The sequence below is a fragment of the Triturus cristatus genome, chromosome 3_1 (genome assembly GCF_964204655.1).
Source record: "Triturus cristatus chromosome 3_1, aTriCri1.1, whole genome shotgun sequence".
In the NCBI taxonomy this organism is placed as follows: domain Eukaryota; kingdom Metazoa; phylum Chordata; class Amphibia; order Caudata; family Salamandridae; genus Triturus; species Triturus cristatus.
The window spans coordinates 848584397-848610081 of record NC_140583.1 but is presented as its reverse complement, the minus strand read 5'-3'; the positions used below and the strand labels follow the sequence as shown (position 1 = coordinate 848610081).

General features: G+C 42.1%; 1 protein-coding gene across 6 annotated transcripts in view; it reads right to left on the bottom strand.

Annotated features, from left to right (window-relative positions):
• Positions 1 to 25685, bottom strand: part of WIPF1 (WAS/WASL interacting protein family member 1) — a 481960-nt gene that overhangs the window by 172573 nt on the left and 283702 nt on the right. For all 6 annotated transcript variants that reach the window (XM_085645252.1, XM_085645256.1, XM_085645254.1 and 3 more), the window contains one exon: positions 9740 to 9832. In XM_085645252.1, coding sequence (XP_085501378.1) covers positions 9740 to 9793 — 54 coding nt within the window. In that variant the 5' untranslated portion in view covers positions 9794 to 9832. The remainder of the gene's footprint in view (positions 1 to 9739; positions 9833 to 25685) is intronic.

The following is a 25685-nucleotide window of genomic DNA, read 5'->3' as shown; positions in this document are numbered from 1 at the left end:
AGCATTCCGTCCATCATTTAATTGCGTGGCACGCTACCCAGTTAAGCACAGGTTGATTTAGTGACTTTTTGCAAGGTACTGTGGCTGTTGCTCAACCAGGGTTCACACCTCAGTCAACCAACAAACCCATTTTTAACAGGCCCGATTCTCAAAGCTATCGATGCCTGAATGTTTTGCCTACACATAGAAAAGTTAATTTTGCACTCATAAATGGATTTACGTGTGTTGAAAGTCCCTGCCTGTTTGTGTACACCCACAAACCTACATGCGTAAAGGTATTTGCCAACTCCTTTCCAACTCATTCCCACACGGAAAAAAGTGAGAGATTTACTCCTGTCAGGAGTACACGTAAACATTTTCCAGAATGGGACAGAATATCCCTCTCGAATAAATAGGTACATCTGTAGGAAATGGAGTCTTCCCAAATTGTAAAATATTGTTCCCCTAGATGAAAAAGAAAAAGATACGTTTTAACAAGTGAACTTGTGCTTGCTCAGCAGATTTTCACATAAGCAAATACATTCTTGTACATTTGCTCATAAATCTTCTCTAAGAGTATGGTTTGCAGGTTCTCTTATGTGAACTCATTAGAATTCCTGAAAGTAGTATACCTGCACCAACGCAAGGATTTTCTTTAAGAATGAAGCCCATAATTATTTTTTTTCTTTTTACAATATTGGCGTGCAGTATACACTTTTGTTTTAAAGCAATGATGCTTAAGAGAAATGGTATGTAAAGTTATCCCTAGAATTTGCATAATAGTTCAGCAAAATTGCCCGTCTTTGATCTTTGTTTCAAATTGCAATTATTATTTGGGTAGATTATATTTTGTAAACAATCAATAAACTTGCTCCTGTTCTTCTGCATTTATTCGCCCAGAATCAAGGAACACTCAGGAAAAATCATAAAAATCTACAAATACTTTATATTTTGGAAACATGTTTTTATATTGAAACCACTGGCAGTAATGCACGCTGAGCCTACAGCTTTCAGTATTTTTTATTGCGCATGCCCTTATACTAAAAGCTTTGAATTAACCCCTTCGACGCGCATGACGGAACGGTTCCGTCATGCACGTCTGTTGCGCTGTGCGCATGACGGAACCGTTCCGTCATGGCCCCGCCCGCGCACGGAACCTTCAGCAAGGTGCGGAAATCCGCGCCGCGCTGAAGGGGTTAATGAGCCTTATATACAATATGTAACATCTTGGATGTATATAAGCTGTCCTGTTTTCGGTGTTAATACTTTGTGGATTTCACTGAAGATTTCTCAGCGTTTTCCAAATCTATTGAAATCAATGCTTATAAGTGTTTATTCAGCTGCCTAACCTCCAAAAGAGAGAGACACAAACTGTGTTTTTCCAATGTTTACAGAACATGTTTTTTTGCAGTCATTGTTCTAAAGTACATATTTAATTTAAGGAGATGTAATGCAAGGTATGTATTATCTTCCAATTGGTAGTGTGTCTAACTGACTTTTGTTAGACTATTTTAAGCACAGAAGGTTTGTGTATTGCACTCTCACTCACACCTCAGACTTGCTATTATATATATATATCTGAAGAATAAGTTACTTTTGGGAAACACCTAATCTATTTAACTGAAGATTCACCACCTTGTGAATCTCCCCAGGTGCCGGACTAGGTTATGAACTGCATAAGCTCTTGCAATAGCTCCTGTATGCAGATAGGTGGCAGCCTCAACCTCTGTTAAGACTCTGTCCATCCTCTGGGCAGGATGACACAGAGCTGCAACCTTTTAGCAGGTTTGATGTGGAAAAGTCAACATTTCTAAATTAAGCTTTCATCAATAAACCTGATAGTTTGCTTTAGACATTAACTTGAAACCATATTGTAGAAAATGCACATAGAAAAATGTGCAAACGCACCAAGCAGCCATATTAACTGGTAGGCCGCAGTTAGCTTTCCTTTAATAAACAGAGGTTTACGACATTGTTATACCATGCACAAAATGTACTTGATAGCTTGACCTTACTGTGACCTGCACAGACTGTCATAACTGCAGAACGTTTTAGTTTATAATGAAACATATTTCTTAAGCAACATGTCCTGGTTTGTACTATGCTTGAACTTCCTATGCATCTTTCGTTCATATAATGCTGAATGGAAAATTGTATAATTTAACAATGTCTCTCACATTCAAGAAATACGAAAAGTATTACCTATTCAGAAATCTACAAGTTCACGTTTCTGTCTCTAGATATAGCTCATTGTTACACAGTGAAACATTGAATAAATGGCAGAATAGATTCTGCAGCAAGCTTACCTGGGAACCCAGGTTAACATTTCCAAATGCACAAATGTCTAGTGATATCTGTTACATACTGATAGTAGACTGACGTATTTCGTATGGTTTCCGTGGGAAAAGGAAGAACGAAGACTGCTCACCATCGAAAGATATCATCTCATTGGATGGAGGTGATGTAACCTGCAACTTTGTCATTGTACATGTTCTTGCCTATTATGGGGAGTTCAACAACTTTATTTGAATTTGAACTTTGTGCTCCACTAATCTCACTCTTTCCTCGAATCCTTTATAGGTTCTAATAAATCCTGATTCTGATCCTTAATTTAGAATAGGGATTAATCCCTTTGTGGAATGCACTTGTCGTTTTTGCATTATTATTGATTCTAACCATATTTTCCGGATGTATTTCTGTAGACTGATTTATCTGACTTACTATTTGAATAAAAACCAAAAAGAACTTTACTAATCTCTTTAATGAGAATAAAGTCTTTCAAACCAAATCCAAACTCTCATTATTGACTGAACTTAAGTATTGGTAAAATGTAAGTGTCAATTTAGCTCCCATTCAAAAACGGTGGCAAAGATCTATTGGCTAAGAAGAAGATATTGGCACAGAGCTAAACCCCATTCTTTTAAGTTACAGGTTGAACCAACACTGTTAAATTAAATATGGACTCTTTCCACGCTATCAGATGCATAATCTGCCAAAGACTGAGAGTAAACAGGGGAGGTATGTACAGAAATTAGAGGGCGTAACCAATTTGAATAATTTGTAAAATGTACTGGTCCTGTGAGAAGAAGCGTCAGTATAGCAGACAGTGGTGGGAGTTAGGTTGAGACCTAGGTAGCAAATACTTTGCGAGGCCCATTGAAAGGGAGGAGAGTCTGTAATACTCTATTTGTGAATATGACCACCATGCGGGAAGGTGGCATTGGACCCTGTTTGTCGAAAAATAGCAGCCAGGGATTCGACTACTAAAGGAAATAACCAGGGCGACAGTGTGCACTCTTGTCGAGTGCCTCGCCTTAGGTGGATCGGCTGTGCACGTTGTCCATTAACCCAGATGGTACCGGTAGGAGCTGCATAGGAAGCCATAAAACGGGATATCCTGTTCGGCCATAGACCTATTTTCCCAAGCACAGCTCTGAGAAATAGTCAGCTAACCCTATCGAAAGCCTTCTCCGCGCATCAAGCGAGAGAAGGCAAGCGGGAATGTTAAGGCGATGTGCCTTCTCCACCAGGTGAGCAACTTGCTGGATGTTATCTGTTTCCTGTTGGTTATGAAGGAAGCTGACCTGGTCAGGATCGATTAGGCTAGGAAGATGGGGCTCCAGGCAGTTCACCTGGCAACTCTGTTTGAGAGTGCAATAGGGAGATAGGAAGCACATAAAGTGGGGTCCCTATAAGGGCAATCTCCACCTCTGCCATCGATGGGGTGAGTCTTGTTTCAGACGAGAATGTGTTAAAGAGTTTTAATAAATGGTCCTGGATGGAGGAGAAAAAGGCCCGATAGAAGATCACTGTCAGGCCATTGGGGTTGGGTGCTTCATCAATGGGTAATACTCCGAGCCCGCTGAAGCTCAGCAAGAGTGATAGGGGCCTCGAGCAGTTAGGCATGGGTCGGTTTGCTAGGCTTCCACGGACAGGAGGCCAGGTAGGAATCTAGAAGTGCTTGTGACGTGTTGTTCTCAGTATATAGAGATCGCTAAAAAAAATGTGGAACGCCTGTTTTGACTGCACTGGCCCAGAACTCAGTATCAGATTTAATCTTAGCTATGTGTGTATATGCATATTGTTGGCATAGTCTACCGGCCAACAGTGCTCCCACCTTATCTCCTCCTTCGTAGTAACGCTGTTTTAATGCTTGCATGGATCGCTCTGCTCTATTAGTTCTATGTGTGCGCAGCTGGACTCTCAGCTAAGCCAGCTGCCTCTTATTGCATCAGGAGGGGCAGATTGATCAAGTCACTTGAGAGTCTTGATTTCAAAATGCTAGATTTGTTTCAACCAACCTGGACTCCCTAGCGCGAGCTATTGCAATATAGGAGGTGACTCCCCTGATGGTAGCCTTATAACCATCCCAGAGGGTGTGTCCTGAAGTCTCTGGAAGGTCAGTAAGCTCAAAATAATCGACAATCCCTTTTTGGATTTCTGCTGCATCTACCAGGTCCCTAAGAAGGTGTGGTGGAGAGTGCCAATGCATCACATTCGCCTTGGACTCTCACCTCAATCCCACAAAGCCTCAATGTGTGCGCAATCAGATCTAGAGATATCCGATATGGAAACAGAAATCAACTCTTGAAGCAGAGAGTGGGTGGTGAAGAGATGATCTATTCTGGAATAAGATGTGTGTACATGTGATTAAAATAATAATCCCGGGTGGCAGGCTGTTTATATCTCCAGGCGTCTATCAGTCCCAGGTCAGTAAGCTCTCGTTTGAGTGCTGCCGACATTACCCCCATGCCCTGGAAGGAGGTGGTAGAGCGGTCAAGTTGGGGATCCCATACTAAATTGAAGTCTCCACCCATTATTAAGTCACCACTCACGGCCGCTAGCTGGTACCGCAGTAAGTCCTGAAGGAAGTGATCTTGTGCCTGGTTTGGGGAATAAACATTAAAGAGTGTGAGTAAGCGTAAGCCATGATGCATGGTAACCTTCACATAACTGCAATTAACATCACGTACGATATGCAGTGTCTTAGTGCAAAAGCCCGCTTTGCACACGATAATCACTTCCGCCGTCTTAGTAAAGGCATGTGCACTAAAGCGGTGTGGGTATTTTGGGTGACACGTGGGGTGTCCTCCCGTAAGAGGTGGGTCTCCTAAAGGAGAACAACATCAGGATCCTGTAGCAGGAGATAACGCCATATTTTCTTTCTCTTATTAGGAGAGTTCAGCCCCTTCACATTAAACAGAAGTAACCTGGTGTGTCGTGGTGTGGTCATGGTCAGAGAGAGTACGTAGAATAACAGAACTATCCAGGTTAGACAAAGAACCCAACAGAACAAGATCACCTCCTTGCGTATAGGCCATATACCAGCCCATTGGTATTGGGGACACTGTACCGACGGGTGGAAAGCCCAGTGAATGCCGGGGTTTGCCGCAAATGGTATTAGGAAAGAAATGTGTGTGGGGCATGTTCGTGGACAACAGGACAGGCCTACCCAGCAGTGTGATCAACCTACAATAAAATAAGTTTAGAACATAGCCACAATCATGATGAGACCAACAGGGTCTATCAACTCTATTCAAGTCCTGTCGTGGAAAGCAAGATAAATAGCCGGACACACCGAAGTCACCTTGCAGGGGTATGAATTGAGGGGGGGCCAGCCGCTGATGGCATGGAACTACTCAACAACAGAGAACGCATTCCATTGCCAGACAGGTAGGACAGCATAGCACTGAAGTTCGTTGGAGGTCCCAGATTCCAACAGCCAGCTTAAATCATATCAAGAGAGAGAGATAAATGCAGCGTGTGACAGCGAATTGATCCTAGATGATTTACATCTGGCAGGTTTCGAGCGGGTGAGGCATAGAGTTTAAACAGCAGGGTGGGCCAGTGCAATGTAATGGCTCCATGTCTACACCGCTACGGGAGAGACAGGGACCATACATGAGTCTGAAATGTTCCAGAGAGATGATTCCCGTGGACTATCGCTCACATGGAGATAGGAATAAACTGGGGCTTGCCACGGGCGCCCACAGCTGATGAAGCCAGAGAGGATTGCTTATCCATATCGCGAAGATGTTGAATAATGTCCTTTTTAGGAGCCTGGGAAGTCGTGATCTTGGTTTAGTTATCAGTACGGCACTGCTGTACTAAGGACCAAGTTAGATGCAATGAGTCTCTGGACTGAGTCTGTGGTGGTGAAATAGAGCTTCCTGTGTTTATTTGAAGTTTGAGAAGTTGTTTAGCTTCCGTTACCGTTAGCTTCCAATAGCTCGTTGTTTGCCCTCCCAAGTGAATATGATAGCGAATAGGTGCCCCACTGATAACGAACATTGAGTTCCCACAGTTTGTCTGTGACAGGACGGAAGTCTTTGCAATGACGTAGGGTAACAGGAGAGAGATCTTAGAACAATTGAATCATATGGCTGCGAAAGGTAAAGTCCACCTTGGTTCTCCAGCTTTAAAGCTAGTTTCTCAACAAAAAAATGGACCCACATTAGGATAGGGAAATAGGAGCCACTCAGTGTGCTCTATCTAAAGGTGGTGGTGAGGCGTTGTTGTCCCCTCGAACGGCATGGAGAAGGTCAGCAGTGTAGGGCCATTATGTCATCACCCTCTGCGCCCCTCGTCACTCCACTTATACAGATGTTATTTTGTCAACTTCGATTTTCGAGGTCCTCTTGCTTCATTTGGTGCTCAATATGCTGCTGTTCTCGAGTTGTCACCCTCCACAATAGCATTTTCTGGTCTTCAGCACGGGCATCAATCGTGCGTTCCAGATCGTCCACTCTCTCTCCTATGTCCGTGACCTCTCTGCGGAGATCTTTCACGCAGGATTTACAATCCGTTTTAAGGGAGCCAATTTCAGTAAGGATTTCCCGTAGAAAACAGCTCATGTAGGGCTGCAAGATGGATAGCAAAATTGCGTCTCCGACTGCACCAGTGGGCGAAGGAGCAAGAGAGTCCATGTCTGGTGCTGGGGTTTTATTACACAGCAAGGTGACTGGAATGTCTCTAGAAGATCCCGCTGGTGTGTCCCTTGCTGTTTTGCCCCGAGGAATTATTTCCACCAGCAAGAGGTGCAGGGGCGCCGTGGTCTCTGTAGATTTGGGCAGCACCCACAGATCCGTTGGTAGAGGTTACGTTCCAGGTTATAGCACCACAGCATGCGCCGTGCTCCCCCACGTGTCAGGAACAGTCGAGAAGGGACGCAGGCCCTGTATTCTCTTTACGTTCGACGCCTACTATTCCAGGAGGGTCCCTGGCACCAAAAGCGCAAGTTAAGCAGGTTTGAGGGGTCCCTTAGCACCAAAACGTATGTTCCAAACGCGAGGGCCAGAGTGAGCATATTAAACAGAGAAGAATAAGCAAACCAGGCTGCTACTGTGCATGTCCACTGGATGCGCCCAGACTTGCAGATCAAGGTCGAAGGCTCTTTGCTACCCCTGGCACTGCTCTTGTGACCCCTGGCCTCAATCTCAAAGGCAGTACCAGGGAGAGATGCAAAACAGGGCTAGGAAGAGCCCCGTTTACTTTCTGCTGATGCATACACTCTATCTAAGAAATATTAATTCCTTACAATGTGCATCGCACTTAAAAAAGCATTTATTTTCGTCAATAAAAACATTCTCAAGTGCATATGATGTACACTCTAATGAATACAATGTTATCCTGTTGGTGAACTAACAAATACCATCATTTCAGGGATCTGCCGGCTAACTTGTGTATGCAGTGCAAGGCCTCTCTCTGTCCTGATATAATGCAGAGGGCCCCTACCTGATTTCTTTCTCGAAGGCTCCAATGCCTTCTGCTGAATGTAAATATTTCATTTACAAAGCCATGCAAAAACAACCTTCCTTGTTTATAGCACCAGCTCCTACTGATGTCTAGTGCAAAAAATCAAAAAGCAGTGATAAGGCCAAACGTTCTAGCTTTCAATGCTGATCTTTGGCCTTTATCGTTTCTTGAGTTCATTACAAATAGTTTTTTGTAACCTGTTATACAAGAATAATTACAAAATGGCTGATGAATCATGCACACGTGTTTGGACAAGTGTAGATTTTCAAATGGTTTTGTAATACAGTTCTAAAGAAACCACTTTGGAATGCATTTGTGATAACATTTTACAGAAACAATTAAAAAAAAAAAAATACAGTTAGCAGAAGACATTGTGCTCTAGATAAAGAGATTAGGCAGGGGGCTCACTGTATTTCTAAGATGTGACACAATGTAGCAGGACCTACTATCGGCATTTTTCAATGTCAACTCTCCCCCTTGTCCTGGGCAGACATCGGGCCCTATGATTCTCACTTCCTGTGATGTCATTCCGGTCAACGGCTGTGTGACGTCATTCCTGCTACTCCTGGCTTTTTGGAGAATCAACATCAAAGCCCTATGGCAGGGGTCTCCAACCTTTTAAGTAATAAGAGCTACTTATCTTCAACAAAAATCACGGAGAGCTACTCTTATGATTGGTACTGTAATAGGGACTACATCAGGCTGATTACATTAGTGGCCACCATATGCAAGATTACCAGCAGTTATCACCTCAATGCACCAAGAGGGCTGCCAGTAGCAATCTAAAAAAGGCTTTGTCAATTTGGAATACCTGTATGTAGGTAATGCATGCCTGCTACAGCTGCAGTGGCCTGCCACGAAAGCAATCATATTAGAAATAAGTCTCCCCACATAATTTATCACTCAAAAATTGACTTTACATATATTTTGAAATTTAGGCCATTTTTTCTCCAAACATCAGTATACGAGTTCTGTAAATACACACCTTGAATATACACTTTTGGCATACATATGTTAATTTAATCAAGCAAAATGTTCCAATTTAGGAACTGTGATGAACACAGGAGAACTACTGGTAGGTAGCTGAAGAGCTAACTATTAGCTCACAAGCTACTCGTTGGAAAAGCCTGCCCTATACAGTGTAAATGGACTAAATAGAGCTGATAGAACATCTGCCAGTTTATGGCATATGTCATACAACTGCCAAACTCAACATAACTTTATTTATGTGATCTGTTTAATTTGACTGTCCTCCCATCTAGTTTATTCTTATAAATCCAGAGAGTACAATTGATATTTGCTAGCATTCTTATGTTTTTTAGTCTAAATGACAGGGCATTTTAAGTGCCGATATATAAAAACTGATAATGACAACAGAGATCTTCTTGTCGTAGTGCACATAAATCATTCAGATATTTTCGCGCAAAACAAACCTATTAATGGATATAGAGAGGTGAGCAGGTGCTAGAATCGATGCAGTGCTTGAGTAACATTAAATAGAGTTCACCTGCAGACACCCTCCTAAAACAATAGCAGGCTACAGCCTGTTTAGAAGCAACTAAACAGATTAAAATAATGCTTAATGGGGCAATCTCTCCAATGTTTAATCTAGTTATTTAATGTTCTTTGATCCTGGTGAAGTATCAGGTGTGATGCTATCATTATCCTTGCAGTCAGCTAAAAGAGTTGTAAAATCCAGTGAAATCATTCCATTGGAGAAGGTCTGGGAGGGATCCCTAGCATCATTCAAATCTTCCTAAAATGTTCTTTCTTTTAAAATATGCCTATGTCCCTCCTGGCAATTATCATGAAACTATAAAAGCAATCCAAGCAGTCCATCAAGTAAACCAGTGTACAAACAAATATGACAAATACCTTCATAAAACCGAAAAGAAGAATAGGATGAGTTCCAAAAGAACGAAGCAATATTTATGTTCATTTGTAATAAACCATATAGATTGCACCAGAATACTTGCTTAAACAAAAAAAAAACATACAATTTTACCTGTGAAAATGTTGGTGGGGGAGGAGGTGGCGGTGGGGGAGGTGGAACAGGCATTGTCTTCAAATAGGCCTCCTTCTAATTTGCCTTTAAAATCTGAAAAGGGAAAACAAAATCTGAGAAACTGTGTTTGCTTTATACTTCATAAGAAGGAAATTCACTGTACTTAACAGTCAAGCTTCTTAGTAGGTGTGACTTGCAAGGCAATCAAGGGGCATACCTGGGAGCATATTTTAGTCTTTGGGAGAAAACCAACAAATCTACTAAACCACATAAAAGTCATTTATGTTTCTTGATATATTATTTTTGCGTATATCATTTTCACCAGCACAATTTGATTTATGTTCTCAAAACATTAAAACCATGATTAAAATCCAACGTGATAATTTATGGCCCGAGGTTGTCCCCATAACCGTACCAAAATCGGGAAGACGTGGGCCGCGTACAGACACATACCCTTTGAGGTACATACTATGGGGGACCCCTTATTGATGCCCGATGAGGGTACACATGACTGATATGGCTACTAATCCAGGCCACCACACACCCGCATGGGGGACACAGTGCAACTTGAGATGAGGTCACGGACTTAGGCGCAGGCTATGGCTTGGTATGATGCGTTTTTTGTTGTTGCTTATGTTCAAATGTATATCATCCTTGATATCGGATATGTTGTGGAATGCTACTACTGTATGCTTACAATCATGTTTAGCCATATGTCCTTTGTCTTACACTCATACCGTATTGATGTCTATAAAATCAATAAAATAGGTTAACAAAAAACAATTCCAACCCGATATCAATTTCTTAAAGTAATATTTTTGTAATATAAAGCGACATATCTGAATCCGTAACTGTCATTTAACTATTTGAGCACAAAGTATGCAACAGACGGTGAATATCTGAATTTTGACCCAACGCCAGCCAAGTAACCAGTAAAGCAGAACTTGCAAACACTTATATCTTACATGGACATTTGCAACTCAAAACCACACACAACATTCTATGACGATAAAAAAAAAACACTGGTGGGTTGAAGTTAATGGTCATTCGTGGATAGAGACGGGGATGGATGTGATATAAGTATGTTACACAAGTGACATTGTGATGAAAAATGTCTTACAAGGCTTACAAATTAAGATAATAAACAGTAAATTTGATGGTCAGGCAGGTATCTAAGTATTTACAAAGCATTATCATGATTTTTTTCTATTGTCGTACAAAGTTGAATAAAACTGTCTTGTTTAGAAATAGGACCAATCTTTTGATGGTTAAAATATTTTCCTCCAAGGTGGTAGAGGTTCACACTTCTCCCTTAAGGGACCACTGTTTTTTCATTACTAGATACCTAGCTCGGTAAGATAATGATTAAAAAGAAACATCATAAACCAGTCACAGCGAGCATTAAACTTCATCTGTATTGTCAGATGAGAGAAGTGAACAACTTGGTTTTGTATTGTGACCCAGAGAAGGCCATTTTGGTGAATGTTATTGCTGCAGTGCTATCAATTGACAGACCACATGGCTTCGAGCTACGACATCAGGAGCCAGGCCTTATGTTGAGTAATTTGAGGGGCGAGGGGATTGTACAAAGAGGGTGGGTGCGGGGGGAGTTAAGAGTAGCAGAACATTTTTTCTGGCGGTGGGGTCCCACTTATGAGGCTACAGGAGCCTGTCTCCCACCCACAACAGTAGTTCAGTCACATACATGGCTGGGGAAAGGGAGAGATGACGGACCATCGCTGAAATCATGCTGAAAAAGATTGGAATGAGGCTACTATGGAAAGAAAGACCTATAAAAACATCATAATATAATCTAGCAAGCCTTTACCTTTGCCAATGGAAGATGCCTGCTTCTTTTTGGAGTATTGGGTTAGATTATGAAACCACAGGTGCAGAAGATTAATTAGGACTGTGCAAAATTTCCATTACCCTGGCAAAATCTAGCATAATTTGAGACATTCCATTGTGAGAAATGTGTAAAATTGCCAACTGTAAACGGTCGCATGATTTCTGCACAGGGGAGCCTAGTTCAAGTGGAAAATTACATTAAATCAAACCAGACATTTATGCTCAAAGCATTCCCCTGTCAGTTCTCACATTGCTTTGTTATGAGAAGTATGCCTTATGCAATTGCCCCAAAGCCAACTGCATTTCGTGTAATGTTGCCCAATTTTCCAGACAATTACATGTGTTATTACACACAATAAAATGTTGTAGATTTCACGCCCCCCCCCCCCCCCGCAAATTGCAGTCATGGTTTTGGCCCTCATGGAAGGGTATATGATCAAGTGGCTTTACCTTTCGTGATCAACATTCCTGGCTCTTGGCGGATGGATGGCAATTTAAAATGTGTTAACGTTCAGCAACACTAGGTGGATTTTGGCATTCCTGCTGGTTTGGGGAGATTTTGGCAGTAGCACTGCAAAAAGCTACCAGAAATAGCAGAATATTTTCCAAGAAAGAGAGCGTTTCTTCAGCTCCAAGATGCTGATGAAAAGGCATGTCTTCATGAGACCAAAGGCCATTGGCCTTTAAGAGGGATGCTGTGCCCCCTCCAACCAAACTCCAATGTGTCTGGGGTAATCAACGTCTCAAGCACCAAGGCCTTGGATAAACAGTTTTGGACCATTTCCTAAACTGTTTATCCACTAGTTTCCAGTTTCCAGACTAGATCTAGGAAAACGGAATGCAATACGATGATGCCCTTTTTATTTAGTTAAAGTTTTTAGTGCATTGGTTACATTTAAAATCTTCTGCAGATAGGAAGAGGGCTTTGTAAATACATAAAAATGTGAAATCAATGTAAAACAATAAATCGAACACCCAACACTGCTCAACAGGAAGGGAAAAGAAAGGCGCAGGTCATTGCCTTCATTTCTGGTCAGAAGCATCACCCAGAGTCTTGTCTCAGTCTTTGATCTGCGTCTACGGCTTTGTGGAATTCAAGACAATAGTGAATGCAAAGTCACCAGCCATGGACAAAACATGTCCTACTGTCCAACAACCTTGCTATAACCAAGCCAATCAAACACCAGTGAGTGTTTGTTCTTTTCTAGTTACCTCTGAAGCTCCTTGACAGTTGTCCAGCTGCAGAGTTCTGTCAGCATCACCTTTCCTGTTGAGTATCTGGCGTTTGGTTTCTGGGTGCCTCGACATTTGTAATTCTCAGTTCTGATTTCTGGATGAGTGCCTCATCCGCCCCTCACAATATCAGTCAAGCTGACTCTCACTGGCCCGTCAGGAGCAACTCTGGCGATTTATGTGTGGAAAAACTGTCATGTTGGCTAGTTCGAGGAAATGATGAAAGACGGTTGTGAGCCTACAGCAAGAGAACACTAATGAATGTTTGCAGCAAAAGGAATAATGGGTGAAGTAAGAGGGTCTGGGGATGTCTTCAAAAAAGCAGGACAGTGTTTCAGTCAAAATCTATTTGGCAACTTGATTTTTTTTATATTTCCTGGATGTTACGCCTTACCCGAAGAATTTTCAAAATCAAACATCTGGAGCACGGTTGCACAGGGGTTGCAGATGTGTGACAGCAGCGCTACTGGTCTGCAGAGGATGCTTTCATTACTCATGCTTTAAGTTCCTAATACAGGACCCATTAAGGCAACAGTCAGTACTGCATACTCTATGTGCTACTGGGCTAATTCTACCATTACATGCGAGAAGGAGCTAATTATGTTTTCTACTCAAGTTATTTTCGCAGTGAGATGTATTTAGAGCAGAAAAAAGGGGGACTGGCTACTCAATAATTAATATCAATGCCGCAGGTGCTGCCGCATATCTTCCTGGCACTGCATAATTTCGTCCTGGTACACAAAATCCTCACACTAGGAATCTGTGGAAAATTCATACTGTTATGTCACTAGAAATTGAGAACGAGTCCGGTGTCTTAGTGGGTACATAAATGATGGTAAAACAAATTCATTTAACCTTTATGTTGACATGAATACAGTGTAGCTTCCATCCGAGTTAATTGTACTATTGAAACCTGCAAGACACCGCTCTACTTAGCTATCAGACGTTTTTTGTTTTTTTTTGCATAATTTCTTAGCCACATTATGAGTTACGTGTTATTCAGGACAAACAAAACCATAAACAATTGGTTGGAGCCGACATGTGGTTTATCTTCCTGTGATGCTACACACAGTTGTCACTCCAGGACACAGGGACACACTGAACATATCAAAACAAATGTCATCATTGCAGTTAATGCATGCTCTGCTTTCAGCAGGGAGGCAATCAGTGCTGCAACAAGAGCTACTGCTTTGGCAATGTCAATTACAACACCTAGTTTCCTAGAATAATTTAAGAGGCCCATCTACATCAAACCTACTTTGAAGATACCCTTTATATATATATATATATATATATATATATATATATATATATATATATATATATATATATATATATATATATAGCCTTTTGCAACCACCTGGTAGTGAAACATAATAAAGTGTTACAAGATCTTCAAGAAGAGACTCTGCACCTTGCCAGGTTTTGAACCCTTGTGTGTCCTATCATGCCCTGATTTTCTGAAACTTCTACAAAGGATTCTGCAACTGCACTCGAAGCAAAGATCAGTCACTCACTGGTACTCGTTTGCCTGTTTCAAGAGGAGGATCTTGAAAAAGATCCATGCAGTCACATTAGGACTAGTAAGGGCATACTCTCTGCATTTACTTTCGAGGAAGTGAAGCAGGCGGGGAGAAGGTCCCAAAGCATTGCCATGAGAGGGCAGTGGTAAATCCTAGACAGATGGCTTTGATGATTACAGTAATCTATGTTGATTAGCATACTCCATATTTTTTGACCGTAAAGGACTTAATGAAGATCAGTTTCTACACATAATATGAAATTAAATTAATTAAAATGAGGATTAATAATAATATGCCATAATTACTCTAAAAAATGTTTGGGAACTAGAACAATTTTATTGTGAGTGCCCACAAGTTCCCTCATACAGGTGGATAGTACAGCTAATGAGCAGATGTCCAAGCAGAGATACCTGCTGGATTTTCAAAGGTCGACAATACCAGACAGTACTTTTGACACAATTTTGATGTTGATATTTGATGAGCCCTGATGAAGTCAGTGATGTTAATGCATCGACCCGACGAAATAAGTGTTGGCTTAAAGGGACTACCGATGAAACGAGGACCATAAGAATAAATCTGTCTGGAACACAAGAAGAATTGAATGGACTTGATTTATTGTATTTGACTATTACTGGAGTGGTTTGCTCGGGACTATTATTGAATAGCCCACAAGTTGATATAGATCACTGCAGGATTCCTTCCAATCAAATTTATAGCGATAACTGCACTTGTTCCACACCTTATGGTTGAGGACACCTGGCCTGAAGAAGAACTCAGCATCAAGTCATCAGCAGGGTCGAAATGCATCAACAAAATTCTCTCAGGCATATGTACGAATTGTCAGGAAAAAAAAGATATTACTTGCGTCCATTGTCGGAGATTAATATCTGCACCTGAAGCTTAACCTGATCTTGTAAAGGTTTGATGTTAAGACATCCACACACATTGCTTGCTAATGTCACATTTCTAGTGTGCAATAAATTGGTTACATTTTTAGTTTAATATTGTACAACAAAAGGAGATGACCCCAACCCTGGTAAGATGTGGGGTCCCCGCTCATCAGTTACAGTCTGTGATGTAACTTTTTAAGATGTTATAAACACAACAAAGGAGGGAACTGAACACATTTTATTTTTCATAATTGTTTGAAGGCAATTGCGGTCTGTCCTCAATTTAAACATTTGTTTTTTAGCCCAAATACGCCTGTGGTACTCATTGCGCTTCGCAAGTAACAAAATTAAAAAAGTAAAACAACATTATTCTGAGTCAACTCCTATTAAATGACACACTTTACACAAATATTGTTGGTCTATCCTTTTTGTTTGCATTTTAAAAAACCATGACAGTGTGAAGAGTGGTGTCACCACATGACCTCTTCCGCTTCTACAGCCAGCTCTAAGACATTTGCTGTTAAAGAGGAACGTGCATCAGCACGTTTCAGACGTAGAATTAAAAAATACAGAATCACAACTATAGCAAAGAATTGTGGTGTGAACTCCCTACCACCCCCTATTCAGATTCCCTTCTGTTGGGAAGGAGGTGAAAGACGAGCATGCAAGCATACCTGCAATTCCCAGCACATTTTTCAAGGAACTGAACACATTTTACCTTTTGCCATTATAAGTTTGAGTAGCAAAATGTTTTTCAGAAGTATCCGAGGGCGCCATAGGAGGAATCTAACCAAAGGCTTCAGTACAAGAGCCATTTCACAAGCTCGCCGCCTGCCAGCGATCAACATGAATGCCGAAGAGCTTTAGCTCCTAACTGACAACCCACTGAGGCCATATTAATCCATTGAACAACCACTTGGAAGCCATGCTTTTTGCACATGACAAATCAGCCATGCCTCTACCTGTACATTAGTCAACTGAGCCCCTTTGCGTGTAGTAAACTCAACGTTCCTATTGTTCAATCTACTGAAACAGAGGCCCACTTTAATGCATCACTATAACATTAATGTCTCACCAGATTTGGATGAGCTAACCGGCTAGTAACATTTTCAATTCACGTGTCAAGAGCACAACAATATTAAGTCTGGAATAAGACAACTACCCACAGAAAAGACCTCTGCTCCATCCGATCATTAAATATTCAATAGATCAGCATCCCATGCTCTTCCAATTGACCAGCGACGTTGCTATGGGAGGCGGGACACATCTCTGTTGCCCATCCCGGTTTGCTGATGCCTCTTGATCCCATTCTCTTTTACTCCATTTTCCATGGAGGCCATTTCTGAATGTAACCTAGTTTTTTTTTTTCCGTACAGCTCCTTAAGTTTTAAAAAAGTATGCAGCAATCATGTGTGCAAGAGGCGTCAGGGTGGCTAACTCTTGTGTTGAACCTATTGTGTGTATAAGAGAAGCTTGAACATTTGCTGCTCATGCTTCATATGTTCTCTGTGTGAGAAACGTTTGCCTATGCTGGATGTGTTCTTTGTGTATGGGAAGCTTGCAGAGCTGCACAGGTTGCACATGTTTCTGTCAGGACAGCGTGTACTGATCTGCATGTCGACATGTACAGCCTGTGCGAGGGAAGCTTGCACAGCTACTGCCTGTGCTGCTGTTCTATGGGTTGGAAACTAGCCTTGTCCCTGCCCTGTGTGTGGCTGAAATCCGTCTGTGGATGTTCAGGGTCCTGACTAATGGGGATCGGGCCTGGCAGTTGGGGGGTATTGGAAAGGGGACTCTTCCAAATGGAACAGGTCCACATATGATGTACATGTAAGTGGCACAGTGGGCAAAATAATGGACTGGAATATGGCCTTGTTACATTACCTGGGGCAGAGGTTGTTTCAAGCACTCCACGCATCATTGCTTTGTTTCTCTCTGTGTGTGAGAGAAGCTTGGTCTGTGGTTACCCACGCTTTGGGTGTTTTTGTATTCTCTGTGTGTGAGAGAAGCTTGCTCTGCAGCTACCCATGTTTATGGTACACGTTCTATGGGTTTTGCATGTGAAATATTGTTTTCACTATGAAAAAGCCAAGCCAAAAGGACTGACTTTATGAACTGCTTGATTATTTCACTACTCAGGGTAAACGCAGTCTCAGCATTCTGAAGGGTGTCTGCCTTTTGGTTTGGGTAAAATAGAAAGTGGGTGGGGTGATTTATGGGCCCGTTTATATACAATTTCAGTAAATAGGCACTTTGTGAGTGCCAAAAAGAACCATAAACGTACCAGCCTGCAATTGCACAAAAGCTTTCATGAAAAGCACATTGACCATCTGCACAGCATACTTTGATGAGTTGTTCCTTTTTCAGAATATGTTTTTGTTGTTTGTCAAAGCAGCATGTAGCAGTCATTCAAGAACAAATTCGAGCCTCAGCGAGACACGGCACATTCATAGGTAACAGACAACCACGTGCTGCTGCCCTGACTGTAGCGGTCCTAGTGAGGTGAGTAGAAAGCTCAAATATATGTGTGGCTACTTACACATTTTAATTTTTGAGAAAAACACGCAAACAACGTGTACTTTCTCTAACAAGGCAGCTTCCTGCCCCTCTCTCAAAACCCGAACATGTATTTATTTTTTGTCGGAACTCCGCAAGAGTCATTCAAAAACCGTGACTGTCTGGGTTAATCCAGGACATCTGGTCACCCTGACGCGCTCCTGTTTTGAACCTTTGTCTTGGAATCTTCTTGTCTTGAAAAGTCTTTCTAACATTTCTTGTTAAAGCCACATCTTCACTCCTTTGTGGATCCTCCCTTCCGAATTGATTGACGCCCCATCTACAGGGATCTCTGGACCTACCACCATCTACGACTTGGGCTACCCTCTGGTCTTATATATAAGAGGAGCTTGTGATCCTCTGGTGATGGCAGCTTTGGCACATGTGTGTGACCGTGAGAGTTTGTGTTCTTATGTTGTTGGTGGGCATTGGTCTGTTTTCATGTACATCAGATCAGCTGTTATCTGCAAAATAATAGCAGATTTCCGAAGCTGCTTAGAAACACATTTTTTGCTCCATTAATTAATTTGTATTTAAATTATATTGGGCGGTTAGATAGTCTCTCTGGCTGAGCATGTATGTCAGTACACACAAATGTGAACATTCAAGAACAAGAGGCTAAGCCATGCTGCCTCTTGTCCACCATTACATGATCCCGACAGCAAATGGACTATTTATCGCTCATTGAGGAGGCTGAAGAAGGGAAATACGTGAGATGGCTCCGGACTGCTGCACGGTGTACAGAACCCGCCTCCTGTCGCATAAACGTTACGCTAAGGGGGATGCGGTGGTGCCCAATATTTGAATCAAGCAACGTACAGCACGCCAGACTGCATCAAGGAAATTGTAAATGCCACAGGAATTTAGATAAAGAAACAATTATCACTGGTAATATACTCAATAAGGGAACTGCTCAGCAAAAATAAATAAAACTAAGAAAATAAGAATCCCCTTCAAACAGGTCACGTAAAGCTCCGAGCAGCCATGCTCTCCTCATTTACATATCTAGCTTTTTTGGAGATTAAATGAACTCTGGCAGACCGCGAGGGTGTAAAGCCAGACTTCAAAAAAGGTCTATAAGTTTGTTTTTCAAAGGATTTATCAAGGATTTAAGACAGGGATGTTTTAGCACTTCTAATGCGACTTTGGCATTGTATTCTTGCAAACTGAAGCTTTCCAATTGGGGCTTGCGATTGGCATCCTCGCCTTCCAAGGGCCTCTCTTTCTTCATCAGTATCCTTCCAAGGGGCCTCTCTTTCTTCATCAGTATCTTTCCAAGGGGCCTCTCTTTCTTCATCAGTATCCTTCCAAGGCCCTCTATTTCTTCCTCAGTATCCTTCCAAGGGCCTCTCTTTCTCCATCAGTATCCTTCCAAGGCCCTCTATTTCTTCTTCAGTATCCTTCCAAGGGCCTCTCTTTCTTCCTCAGTATCCTTCCAAGGCGCCTCTATTTCTTCCTCAGTATCCTTCCAAGGGGCCTCTCTTTCTTCATCAGTATCTTTCCAAGGGGCCTCTCTGTCTTCATCAGTATCCTTCCAAGGCCCTCTATTTCTTCCTCAGTATCCTTCCAAGGGGCCTCTCTTTCTTCATCAGTATCTTTCCAAGGGGCCTCTCTTTCTTCATCAGTATCCTTCCAAGGCCCTCTATTTCTTCCTCAGTATCCTTCCAAGGGGCCTCTCTTTCTTCATCAGTATCCTTTCAAGGGCCTCTCTTTCTTCATCAGTATCCTTTCAAGGGCCTCTCTTTCTTCATCAGTATCCTTCCAAGGGCCTCTCTTTCTTCATCAGTATCCTTCCAAGGGCCTCTCTTTCATCATCAGTATCCTTCCAAGGGGCCTCTCTTTCTTCATCAGTATCCACCCAAGGGGCCTCTCTTTCTTCATCAGTATCCTTCCAAGGGCCTCTCTTTCTCCATCAGTATCAGCTGGGTTTGCTTTATGAATACTTGGAACACTTCAGTGGCTTTACCATTTAGATCATGTTATTGCCCAGGTGCCTAGAAAACAATAAGGTTGCTGGTGTGTCGTTGTCACTGCAAAGCTCACCCTTATGCAGGTTCGACCAATTATAGGGTTTCGCGGATTAGGGGCCCCTGTCATTTTTGTGTTTACGGTGCTCCTCCTCTGTACACTACTGTGGACACTTTCGTGGCTGGCTTCACTTCTGCTCTTTGTAGCCTCTTTATGGCTCGTCATTCACTGGTATATTGCAAGACTGTCTACAAGACATTGTGCTTTATAATAAATTAATTCTAAACTCTTTCTAAACGAGAAAGGAAACCAGCAGAGGTCTCCAAAAAAAAACCAAAGCAAATATGAATTGAACAAAACGGAAGGCTGCCAATATTATGAGTTTGCTTCTGATTAAACAGAATTCGAGAAGGTTTAAGATCGGTCCGGTTTCAGTGCCAAGCATAACTTTTTACAAAGAGTGGAGTCCCTAAATCTAAACCCTCCTGGAAGAGAGAGACTGGGACAGATGCAGCTTTGTTCTGTCACTTCCTGTCAAAGCAGTCAACAGGAAGATGAATGCGCAGAGCCAACCCGCAGCCATCCTGTTTCAGATGCACTCTTTTCACAGCTGCAGTGACCCACTGGGCCCAGGCGCATAGGAGGCTCAACACATACAGACCTGCGAGCATCCTTCCGGCACGGAAGGAAAACGCCGCAACTTGGTATAATGTAGTGCTCGTGCCAAATAATTATAGTTTCCTTCATTACAAAATTAAGAAACGAAAAGAGGCCTATTTCTCCTTTAGGTGATTTTAATCAGAAGTCACCTGCAATGGCAAATGAAAGAGCCAGCGTAAATGCTATTCTTATCTCATCAAAGAACAACCAAGCCACAGTACTATGTGACACCCCCCCCATGTTATTGGGACACCTAATGTCAGGGCATTTTGGGAACTAAAGTCTTGGTTCATTTCAACCTAAGCAATTCATGTCCAGGACTGGAAAGGTTGTGTTTTGTCAACATGGAACCATCTGATATCACCTTATATCATATGCAAAACACGCGCTTCTCATTGACTCTAATCTATACCAATGTAGCTATGGTGATTTTCGATAATCACACTTTAAATTGACAGGTTGTGCAATTAACATGGAAAGATGCTATTTTCTGTTGCACACAGAGTTGGACATTAGATGGGCTAGTTCAATTGAAGTGACACATTCATCATCTGGTCCCTTGTGTTTTGTGGAATAGTCTCTATACACTCGTATCTGCTGTGTCTTTGATAGCAACCCCTGTCGCAGCTACTGACCCACTGCCTTGGTCCCTGCTCCAAATATGGAACTGATGCCCATACTCTAAATGATGACAGGCCTGCCCCTTATCGGCTCAGCCTTGTGTAAGTGATTGGTCAATGTGCAGTTATAGACTTGCGTGCACAGCCCCACACCGAGTAGTTTATAGTCCTGACTCTTCAATCTATAGGAGAGTCTTAGAAGCTATGAGTCTCACCGTCTCTCTCTCTCTCTCTCTAGCTGTGAACTCTGGATAAACCTTTGTAGATGGTGGCCATCTTTAAATCAGGCAATGAGAGTGTGTCTGGCCATAAAGGCAGCCGGAGAACATCAGCTGAATTAACCTCAGCAGAGCATAATTCCCCAATGAGGGACCCTTACTCCACTTTGCCACGACTGCGTACTGGTTTGCGGAGAGGGTTCAGCGGTAGTGCAGCCTGATCGAGGGTGAGAACGAGTGGGAACAGAGTAGAGCAGCACCTTGGCATGCAAAGAAATTGCTGGCTGTTTTGGGTGGTGTGCAGGAATAGTGCTGCCCAGGGCACAGGCAATGTAACTTGCATGGCAGTTGGTGGACGTGGTTCTAGTGTAAGAAGGGCAGAAATGGTATATATTTTCAGCCCAGGGTCGATACTTCTTTTTTGAAATAGTTAGGACTGATATTTTCTCGTGTTTAGAAATATTGCTCGACATTGCAACTTGCATTCAAACACAAATACCCGTGTGTCCTCAGTACAGAGACTTTAGCTGCAAAGGTTACTCAAGGAAGAAAAGAAGCAAACATAACAAGCAAACCCAACATGTTACAGATCTGTGAAACCCGAAATGAGAAAGTGCTGGTTGAAACGATGGGCCTAAATTGAGCCCTGTAACTACACTCGGTAAAAATGTAATCTCAGTTATTCCTGGGCCTGTACCCTTCTGACAGTTTTACACGCCTGTCCCAATATCAATTTTAGTTCAAAAAGCATGCATATCATTACATGGCCTGAAACCAGGCCCATTGCACATGAAAAATGGGTTCTTTATAAATATGAAAGTGTATTTAAGCTATATTGACTTCTTTATGGTTTTTGACAAGGGAAATGGGTTTTAATTGAGCCCTTCTGGTAGATAATTTTCAACAGACTGAAACCATTTTCAAACAGTTCACAGTAAGCATTCTCTATACGATCTATAATACATATGAAGAGGGAGAGTGAAAGAGATTGTGACGGATAGAGATTTATTGGCTACAACACTTTTCTCAGGTTGAAAAACTCTCAGAGACCTGTACAACAGGGAGCATTTGAGCATGTACAGTTAATGCTGACAACTGAGGGACAGAGAAAACTGTGATTTCTAATTTTTTAGAACTAAGGGCCCGGTTAGGATAACGGTATGACTGCGACCGACAGCCCATCGGTGGCGGTCCCACTGGCATATGACCCATCACATCCGCCAGCCATATTTCACTGGCGAGGGGGGATGTGTGGCAGTCAGAAAGACCGACCGCCACGCATCCGACTGGCACCTTGAGCCCGCAGGTGCGGCAAAGGGGCTCGTAGTCCTTACAATGGTGGCGACGTCTACCAGGCACCGCCATAAGGATTACGATGTCCCTTTCTGTGCGCCTGTTCATGGCGGTTAACCAGCCATGAACAGGCAGGTGGAAAGGGACTTTGGGGGCCTATTGCAGACCCTCCTTTCCCCAAGCTGTGTGCACTGAGGGGCACCTATGGTGCCCCATACATATCCCTGGACCATGTGACAGGCACTGCATGGTGCCTGCCACGTAGTGCAGGGATATGTAAAGTGTCCCATTTTTGCATTGCAATGGGTGCTGCAGCCAGCAAGCAGCACCTGCCGCAATGCAAAAAATAGGCATTGCAACCGCCGTGGTGGCGGTCGCATCATAAAGCCTAGTGTGGGACCGCCGACAGCCTGTCGGGCGGTCCCGTCTACGATAGGGTGGTGGGCAGACAAAAGTCCCCCCCTGCCATCCTAATCAGGCACTAAGTAAGTGGCATGCTTGGTGTGGTAGCAACTTGTCAAACAAAGACGTGTTTCATGTGTTTAGGGAATTAAAACTACCTGCATATGCATGGCAAATAACACCTATAAATTACTATATGGCGGGAAAATGTAAAGCGTGTGATGGGGAGGGATAATTACAGTGTCTCGTGCTGAATGATGTGATCGTCTCTTGTGACAATGAACGGAGTGTTCCGCTGCTCTACTCGGATGCAAGTGAGTTAGGAAGGTTTTTAAATAGTTTAAACAGTTCTAGGCAACAATATCTATGCTTTACCCATCGACCATTTAAACTGAACAAAAATACAGAAATGTAAGAACCCACAAAGCCTATTACGATTGTTACTACAACCATGAATATGAAATCCTGAAATGCACCAATGGTGAACCCAAGCTAATCTAAAGCCTAATCCTCACCCTAGACCGAGACATGATAGTTAGTATAATGCTAACTCTAAACCTAACCCTGGCCCTGTACACGGACCCTAAATGTAATGCTAGACCTAAGCCATGAACCTACTAGCCTAATGCAAACCTTCATTTAGAATCAAAAGACTTAGCATATGCTTTTCTAATATATATATATTTTTTTTCAAAATGAAAGTATTCCAGGTTCTCATGTTCTAGGTTTAACTAGAATGGATGACTGTACACCAATCGAAGCATGCCTTCATGCATAAATTAGCATAACAAATATGGGCAAATGTTTGCCCAGATTACCAACAGAGCTCTTTTCCTTGTCACAGTTTTAAGAGTATAAGGGTTTGTGAGGGCAGCCAGTCACGTTTGTCTGCAGACTTGCACGGATTCTTTTTCTTCAGGTACATATATGTTCTGGCTCTTTAAGCTTAGTACCTGCCACGTCATTAAGTTGACAGAATTGGTTGTTACTTAATATGCCTTTCTTCCTCACACTCCGAGTTGCCCTATGAAATCTGATCTGTTACTGGTCATGCATAAAGCTACCAAGCAATGCTTTCAGATCATATTCTGGACACCACTGATACAAATGGAAGAGCCCTTCTTTAAAATGTGGGTGGGATGTGGTTATTCCTGCACATTCAGTGTCTCTCTTCCCAAATGCCATCAGTGACTACTTATCAGTCATCCGGTTATGAATAATTGGTCAAGGGAATTATGCCTGTGTCCTTGTGATAACATCTCTTTACAGACTACCATCCATGTTATTTTATTCAATAAATTCTATGTAAACGAACAACGTACATGGATTGTACCTCTACTAAAACAGGGTGGATGGAGACAATGCCGCCCTGCTTTTATGTATTTACAGATGTAGAAAAATTGCTATTGCATTGGTGCTATGGTGGGTTTCCTAAAAAGCATATGGAGAGCAAGGAATATCTTAAATGCCTAGACCTCTGAAGGACTGTTTTCAAGATAGTTGCCAAATATTGTTATCATGTATTAGAGACAGTCATAGCAAAATGAATTGATTTATGAATTTGTATACATTTAGAAGTGAGATGAAATTTTATAAGTTGTCCGCTTTTATGATTTTACATGCCTAAAATCGAATAAAGCTTGTTTTGATTTGATTGACTACTTAACTGGCCGCCTTTTAGTTGTACAAAAGCCTTGGGAAACCCAGGGAGTTCAATAAGTGTGGAACACATTGGCCTAAGTGAAACCCCTTGACTCCTACCCAAGTTGTTGATATAATATTCAAGTACAGATTGTACAATAATGGTCGATTTGTCATTTCGATTTAGTTCCATCTAAAGAGACTGAGCCCGCTGGACAATCACGTGCCCTGCATTGATGGCTGCGGAGCGATGTTTTGCCTAATTGCACAGTGAGCGGACACCGACTTACATTTGACTTATTATGACCACGCTCGTATTTTTCCATCTAAAAATGATCTCATATTCATAAGACATCCACTCTAAAAGGAAAGAATCCGGCGTGTGAAATGGACTTGAAGGCACAATAAAACCGCTGTTTGGCCACTGTGATCTCATCTTCCTGTTACAAAATACTTCAGAAAAAGGGGAACTTTATAAATAAATGAACTCTTGGGAATTCTTTCACTTTGCCTCTGGTTTCAGGCTACAGCAAAACAGCCCTGAAGACAACTCGGTTTTTCAGGTCTTTTACGGCTGTTTTTCTTGCACACTGCTCACAAATTAATATAGTTTGAAAGAAGGGTAACTGAACAAGTCAATTCAACTATTGTAGATGCACAACACAGCTAATTGTAAGAAATAGATTTGACTTATTATTAAGGATGAACGCGCCCTGATTACCAAACATTGCCAAGTTTGCTCAAAGACTGAATGGTAAAGTTTTGTGTTGTTATTGTGTAACTATCACAACCACATGAGCGCTCGCGCTCTTTAGGAAGAATAATTCGGAATTCCAAACATATTTGTCGCTAAAAAAAAAAAGTAGCTTGAGGCGCAGAAGGTTTTGGAAATGACTCTGGCCAGCGGAGACGGATTCTGTAGTCTTCCCGTCAATGCAGTAATGATGCAACGTAAAATGTACACAAACATCATCTACACAATGTCTATAAAATCGGCTAATAGAAGGAAGAATGAAAGAAAATGTAATTTACTGAATCATTAACTATGAGCATGCCACTATGTTTCTAGACATAAAACAAAACGAACCAAATTA